Here is an 8117-nt window from a genome sequence, read left to right on the forward strand (position 1 = left end):
ACAGAAGATTCGCACCAAGCTGGACGGGTGTACAGTTTTAATCAATGCCGACGAGGTGTTTATCAAGTTCTTCCCTAGAGACACAGAGTTTGTGGTACCTACTGGAACGCAACGAGTTGGATCTAATGTGGCTTCAGATGCCAAAAAGGGATGCATAGTGATGGTTTCTGCAGAAATGTACTCCTCGAAGGTCCTTCCTCCTTTTATTGTGATGACCGCGACTCACAATGGCACACTTGCTAGACGTTTTGCTACGTGGCGTGATGAAGGAGGTGATGCAAGCGTTCATTTTCAACCTTCACACTGGATGGACACGCCAACCGCAAAAAAGTACGCGGACGTTTTGGTTAGTCTATACCCGGGTCGAAAAATTGGTCTCATTTGGGATGCAGCTTCAGCTCACATTTGTCAGGAAATGATTGACTACTTGAACGAGAAAGGTATCATGTATGAGTTTATTCCCGCTGGATTAACTTCTATCATGCAAACTGCGATCTCTACGTCAACCGACCTTTGAAAGCTGCTATTAAGAAAAACTTTATGCGATGGAAGGTGTCACAAACCATCCCACCCGGTAATAAGTACAACGTTGATCGAGGCTAAGTGATTCAATGCGTCGAAGAGGCCGCTTCAATGGTAAATGAAAAGCAGAACGCTGACAGGAAGATTGAGTACATGTTCAAGCGACTCGGCCAGGATCCACGACAGCCCAGTAACCAGGCTTTTCAAGAACACATAGGCCTTCTACAAGAAAACGAAGTCTACAACTCACTTCTGCTGAACCAGACAGCAGAAAACCTTGTGTGGTGGAGAGATTGGGCGAGTCTTAATTTTGAAATTTCTAAGCTAAATATTAACACGAAGATTGCATATTTGCTTTGCCAGCCCGCTTTTAAACGGTAAGATGAGTGCCATTTCTCGATGACCAAAAGCATTTACTTTTGTGAGGTACGGTAGTAAGTAAGCGTCGGTGTTTTATACGGAATACCGATCTTTTACCACAAAATCACTGTTTTGACGTGGGTTTTAACGCTGCACGTGTACTTTCTCGTGCTACACATTGCTCAACACTTTGGAAAACTTGTGTTGTTTTTTTTGGGTATGGGGCCATACGATGCAATAACCATATTCGAGCAACCGTTAGTATACAAGTTTATACACGTGATAAAATTGGGAAACATTTATTAACTGAGTGAAATTGCGACTGTATAGATATTTGTACAAGTAGTGCATAGACGAAATGTGAAGTAACATACTTAAATTAAGAATTGGTGTAGGTGGAAAAAATAATTCTGTGCTAGTGGAAATGCTACGATACATATAATCCGGTCGATACATAGCTATCGACTGTTTCTTGTAGTCAGTCCATAATCGTCATTAATTTTGGGTTTTTGTAGTCTCAAACTAAAGCATCGGTAGTCCATTTTGCCTAAAATAAAAGTAGGGTACAGTACTGCACCCCGTTTTAGCGCCCTTGGACCTTTGATAAACTTCCGGATGTGATGATCCTGAGTCCAAATGAACTATTGTTTGTATGCTAAATCAGATTTATTTGCAAATCCTATATGGTCCACCCCCGCGAAAACGGGGTGCAGTACTGTATATATAATCACCCAAAATAAACTCTATTTTGGTGCAATTCGAAGTTGGTATTTCATCTACACATGGACGCACTGCAGGCGCGGTAAGCTATCTGTTTGAATCGGTGAAGCTGGCGGGGCGGCGACATCAAACTTGCTGCTAAAGTGACATCTCGCCACGAACAGTGCGAGTGGGGTTAAATCACGAGCGGTCGGCGTCATCCTCGACGAGCAATAGTGGCCAGGTGTCTATCAGCTCCGCCACAAGCGCCATCTCTGGTGCTGTAACAGTCAGTTCTGGTGTCAGCAGCCCTGGGATATCTGGTCCGGTGAGGGTACAAGCACTAGTGGCGTCCATCATTACGGCTGGATCCATCGTAACGAAAGGCAAGCAGGTGCCCTCGGGTCAACTCTGATCGGGTGTTCCCGCTCGCTACCTGCGCGACCTCACGGCCGAGGAGACGCAATTCATGCAGTAGTGCTCGGCCGAGTACGCGCAACTGGCGGAGCAGCACGCCGGCGTGTGCGCTAAGACCTTCGAGGAGTACGAGGCTGACATGGAGCGCTACAAGATCCTGCGGGACGTGGGCGAGACTGGTCTGCCACAAAAAGGCGATGAGCGCGAAGACACTGGTCTCTACTTCTGTTACTAGACGGCAAGCATAGTTTCGAGTGCAGAATGGCGAAGAGCGAACAAAAATAATGATAATGGACTTAAACGATAGATTGGCTCCGTGGCTTATCATTTATAGGTGGATAAACACTCTCATGCCTACGAGTTGTGAGAGCTCACTCTTCGTCACTCTGTTCTTGCACCGCAACTACATCAAAACATACCGGTAATAAACATCAGTGTACGCAAGCAAGCAAAAACTTGTACCGTTGTCGGGCTTACAGGAGAGCGCAATCAGCTTTAGGAAAAACTCCCGCACTACAGGCTCTTGAAGTGTTGCCGTTATCGCAAAGTCCTTTGGGTTGGCCATGAGCTGCAGCACAACATCGCCACAAACGTGAATTGCACGGCTATTACAAAACCAGCGCTTGCACCAGCCGTACCTGCTGCATGCTGGCCATTAAAATCGGGTCCTGCAACGCCTGCACGTAGTATGAGCCTTAGTTCATGGCGATCATCAGTGACGGCCCAAAGTGAACGCTCGAAAGTAATATCAGCATCTCGGCATCTTCGTCACTGGCTCCAGCAGAGCTGTGAATCTCCAACACCTCTTTTTCATCAGATGCAGGCGGCTGAACTAAGTCTGTGATAGCTTCCAAGGCGCTCGCTCTGTTCTTCTTCACGCTGCTTTGTAAGTTCAAGCACCTCCAGACAACACTTCAAGGTATTGACGGAATCCTCCTCTTCTGCATGAAAAAGTAGCAGCTCTGGATCCTCGTCATCTATCAACGCATCACGGTAAGCTACCCATCTTGCTTCATCCACAAGTCGCATCCACAACGCGCCATTTTCAAGTGAAGCAGCAGCGAGTACTTGCTCATCCAGAGATCGCTGAGCTGATCATTTGTCGTGTGGCTAGGAGAGCTCGCACTATCACCTGTGTCTTTTTTCTTTGACTGTAAGAAGTCAATTAGCTTCTGATAAAACCCTCGCAGCTCGTGGTCACCCAATTGAGATTCGAGGACGTCTGGGCTCAAACTCATGTCTCGTAGCGCCAACACTATCTTCTCGTTTTGCTGCAGCAACTCGCGCATCGTGTCGTCATGCAAAATAGCGTTTACTGCCTGTGCGTCGAGGCCACCATGCGTGCGGAGACAATGCGACTGGAGATTACTTGCTAGCTGATTACCGTTTTCTCTTCCTGGGCCTTCGACTTTTTCTTCAGCGCCAACTTCGAGCGAAGCTCGCCCTCGCGTCCATTATACTTCGTTAGCAGCTTCTTGACAGTGTTTTCCCTTGGGGGCCATACCAAGCCAGTACATCATTTGATTAACCCCGCCGTTCACACTTTTTTTAAACATACCGGCATCCCCACATGATCATAAGAAACAACGATTGTTTTTTTTGTCGCGGCATCAGATTCTCGATCTTTGAGTAGCAACTCAAGTTTTTCCAGAAGGCTAATTGACTTGAACTTTACCATCGATGAAGAAGAAACACTTTTCTCTGGATTCGGGTAGTCTTCGCTATATAGAAGATCGCTGAGCCAATTCAACAAGTTGCTGTCATCACAAGCCACGTTATCCAAAACGTAGATCTCCCTCAACAGACTACTGTCTCTCGCTAGAGCAGTGCTTTTCGAGATTTCAATTGCCGAGTATGATGACGGTGGATTCCTACAAATTTCCACTTGCCGAATTAGACGCTGTGCACGACACTGTGGTTCAACGAGATCCTTGAGCACGACGGAAGGTTGTTTCTTGAAGTTGGGACAAATACAATGAAAGTAGAACGGCATGTTCTTGTCATCATGGCGTGATGGCATTAACGTGAGAGCGAAACTGCCCAACCTCCAGGTAGTCGAGACTCTGCTGAACTAAACGTGCTACTGTTTGTGTTTAAAGGTCTACCCACTTGATTGCTTTCCGCAAGCATTCGACAGAAATGAGGATTAGTCGACGTCTCGAACCCCACCAACAGGCTTGAGTAGACAAAGTCCGAGTTTTTCTTCACGAAATTAACGTTTCCACGTGTGTGCGGATGTAATTTGTTAGGCAATGCAGTAAATCGAAGATTTCCCTTGTTTAAGACGCGAGGCGGTTCAGGTAATCGAGAAGGATTGCGGTCGTAGATGTTGCGTACAAACAATCTGTTCCGTTGTTCCTCTTGCTGCGCGTTCACGTTTTCGTTTTGATACCAATCGATACAGTATTCTGGAATGGATACTTTGCCTGGCGAAGACTCCCGCGCCCTAGCCAGCGTTTGTTCAGGGGTCCCCAACATCACCCTCAACGTCAGTTACTTCTGCTGTTTCTTGTTTTCCTTCACGTTTCGTATCAGTCCCACCTCGTCGAGAGGGTATATTCGGTCCTCAAGTTCCCTGTCATATTCTTCCTCCTCAGTCGGTCCGGATTAGTCGGCTCTTTCTGTCAAAGTGGCCAGCTCCTCGGGCGCAAACAACCTCACGTGGGGTTTGGGTGAGACTCCATCGGGGGCCTAGCCGTCCTTGTAGTCTGGGCCTCTATCCTCGTTCTCTGGACCAGGCTCTGTAGTGGCACCCACCGCCTCTTGTTTAGCCTTGATCACCTCTGAGTCTTCTGCTGACTTCCTGAGTATTCCACTCTGGGGAGATGGCACGGTATCTGACCGTTCCCGCTGCGAAAGATGTAAAGAATCGGGGTTACCCCTATCACCACTTAATGCGTCTGACTCCGCGCCAGAGATATCTGAAATTGTAAATGCAACTGCAGCAACCATTCCCATTACCCGTATCACTTGTTCTGCTTATACTCTCCAACTTGTCAGTAATCTCAAAGTTCTCTTGAAACGTTCACGTCGCGACGCGCGGTCCATCCCAGCATCCCATTTCCAGCGCTCGGTTATCTCGCTTCTGCCCATCAGAGCTCTCGTCCGAGGCTAAATTGTTACCAGTCAAACCCTCGTCGACCGGGTTTCCGTACTCGTGTAGCCGTCAACTGTGACAGCGTTCGCACCTTCAACCGTGGCGGGGGCGGCGGCGACCTCAGTCACCGTAGCCTCCAAGTCACCCTCGTAACCGTGTTTTTCGTCGTCATTGGATTCAACTTGCGTCTTGACGTCCCCAAATTCCTCGCAGTCCTCGTACGAGTCCGTATTCACTTGTTCAACGTGTCCAATCACGTCATTGTCTGCCAACTCATCACCGCCGTAGTCGTCGTCAAAGAGTCCACCTTGCTCGTGACTCTCCTCTCCTCCCTTGTCGTACTCAGCAGCGCTCACATTCTCCGGGACTATCACTGATGTCACCTCGTAGTACACCTCGCGCTTGACGCACAACCCAGCGGAGTGTTTCTCATCGTAATCAGTTCCAGTCTCATTCAGGCATTTACCATTGCACTGTTCCCACCGGAAACAGGATACACTTCCCTTCCAAACTCAGGAGTCACTTCGAACTGCCCACACGCCACACTCAAAGAACTCGGAGCATGTCCCCTGGTGCCGTCCACCGGACGAGAGGAAGGAGCGGCACTCCCTTTATCTTCCTCCTGCCACCGTCATTGTTGGCTAGGTGTTTGACCTTGCATCGGAGGAGCGTTCGTAGCCCTCTTAAGTGGTTACAGGGTCGGACACTCGGACACCATGTGATCTCAGCTGTCACACATATATCACGCGCACGCGTTACAGAAATGTCCACCCGAGCGATTCCTCGGCTGTTGTTGTGGCTGCTGTTGCGGGTTGCGAAGGTAGCGGCTGTTGTATACATACTAGCCGAGCGCCGCCGCTACGCGGCGGTAATTTAGGTTTTACTCTAGATTTTTGCCTATTCGCTTCGCTTTGGCGGGATAATTAGTCCAAATCCTCTGAGTCCCCCATGTGGCTAAATCGACTTCTTTAATTTCATAAATCTGCGTTTTTTTTGCTACAAATTGCTGAGCTCCCAGTAAGCCGTGTAAATATTTCTACCGGTACAAAAGACTGAGACCCTAGCATCATACTTACCATGCTCATAAACGATTACGCTAGTGATCTTGGCAAAGTCTCTTTGTTGTTGTTGGCGATCACTGTACCTTAATCTTCCACCCAGAAGCACCTGCACTTCAGTCTAAAAACGCTAAATAATATATTTAGTTTAGCGTCGTGATCGATTTCACGGGCCGTTTCTGAAACCTAGATTGCAACAATGCAAAGAATATCTGTCCAGCTTGCATCAAATACCCGCTTGTACTGCCTGGTTAAGCTTGTAATAAACTGACTATTAACCACTTCGCATACCAAACTCGCTACTTTGAAAGAAAATTAAAAGTGTAACAGCTTGAATTTTTAATAAAAATATTCAGGCTGTAGCATTTTCTTATGCATTGAAGTGTGTTCATTTTGTGCTGATTCAGAATTAGTCATTAGACACTCCAATCTGTGCCTGTTATGGTTATACTGTAGCCTTTGGATATAACGATGCGTCGCACGACGCCTTTTGTTGACGGCGGTATTTTTATTTGATACTTAAACGATGATTCCAGGATGGTTAAACGTAGATTAGGCTCTAAGTTGATTAACGTTTCTGTACGGGCCTACTTATAATAACCATAATTTACACCTCTCATGTTGTGTTGTTATCTTACCGCTGCATGTAAAACCTTATTCTACGCCTTGTCGGCAACGCGTCTGCCTATTAAGAAGTATCAGTATTTTGTTGTCTAAATAAACGCTTAGGAAACAATACAGTAGTAATTGTCATCAGCACATACTGTATTACTTCTTTTCCACGTCAATCTAAACTATCTATCTTTGTGGATCTAGTGACAACGTTTATAAGCACAGCTTTGTTCTTACGGCAAGCCCACACGACCGGCTACTGCTGTACATGTAACATGTACGATTTAGCAATACCAGAAACCCACTTAGATAACTTGTTATTAATAATGCTAATATCTTTACAATAAAAAATTTGAAATTATCGTTTTAGTCAGTGTAACTCGCAGATCCTACTGAGTACAGAGTATTTAGTATACTTAAACCATGTCCTCGGAAACACGCGTGTACGCTAAGCACCCTGCCCTCCGTTTAGTACTCAAATATCAATGCATTATGAAAAAGTATAAAATCTTAAAACGATGCCGCCTTCGGATAATGTATTAGCTTTGTGCAAATTTCCCGCCACCCAAACTTGCAGCCTGTCCGTCCGTCCGTCTGTCAATCAGTCCGTCGCTTTCCCCTCTTGCTGCTTTTGCCTGCCTTTTCGCCTGGCTACACCGGCCTGTCTAATACAGTTTCCTCCCATCTTACCGACCGCGCCTACCTTTCTGTAACGGGGTACGTAGCACTAAGTGTACCCTGGTTACATGAAGTGTGACACTTCACACTTCAGGAGTATGACATGTCATACTCCGGGATATTTGGTACAAGGTACCAAGGTCATTCAAAACCAACCATTGGTTAAATGACATTGCATTTCTATAGGTAACTGATAGTTTGTATTAACCTCAAACTTAATCTACCTATAAATATACTCAGTTTACAATCTACCTTATTTAGGTCACTTCGCTCTCTTAAATTAAAGAGGGGACCTGTGAACTGCCGTTCACTGAGAGTTTGTATACTCTCGGAAGATAACTTCCTCTAGCGCAAGGTGCTGTGTGACCCCGTCACACTTGGTAGCACTTGTAGTCAATCCACGCCATCGCGGGTAGACTACCTGAACCTCCGAAGTTCGTTGCCATGGATAGGAACGACTTCTCCCATATGAACGACTCTCAGTTCGAGTCGGTTCGGAAGATGGCAGGCATCTTTCGGGATGGAGGCCCTGCAGAGCCTGGTGGTATCAACACCGGCTGAGCAGCTCGAGCGCGTCAATGCATTCGACGCGTACGAGCAGGCTTCATCGCGCATGTGCGGGAGAACCTGCAGCTCCGACGGCGGAAGCAAACCCGCTTCACCCGAAGCCAATA

At 46.9% G+C, this 8117-nt stretch overlaps 2 protein-coding genes across 2 annotated transcripts; one reads left to right on the forward strand and one right to left on the reverse strand.

The window, feature by feature from the left end:
• Positions 1–160: 160 nt before the first annotated feature.
• Positions 161–607, forward strand: PITG_16286 (uncharacterized protein; the record flags this gene model as incomplete). The annotated part of the gene is made up of 2 exons (XM_002897628.1): positions 161–453; positions 532–607. The coding sequence occupies 2 exons, from the start codon at positions 161–163 to the stop codon at positions 605–607; spliced, it is 369 nt and encodes a 122-aa protein (XP_002897674.1).
• A 1678-nt stretch (positions 608–2285) lies between these two features.
• PITG_16287 (uncharacterized protein) lies at positions 2286–3287 on the reverse strand (the record flags this gene model as incomplete). The annotated part of the gene is made up of 4 exons (XM_002897629.1): positions 2286–2401; positions 2476–2566; positions 2637–2784; positions 3001–3287. The coding sequence occupies 2 exons, from the start codon at positions 3285–3287 to the stop codon at positions 2694–2696; spliced, it is 378 nt and encodes a 125-aa protein (XP_002897675.1).
• Positions 3288–8117: the final 4830 nt, after the last annotated feature.

The sequence above is a fragment of the Phytophthora infestans genome, genomic scaffold (assembly GCF_000142945.1).
Source record: "Phytophthora infestans T30-4 supercont1.43 genomic scaffold, whole genome shotgun sequence".
NCBI lineage: Eukaryota > Oomycota > Peronosporomycetes > Peronosporales > Peronosporaceae > Phytophthora > Phytophthora infestans.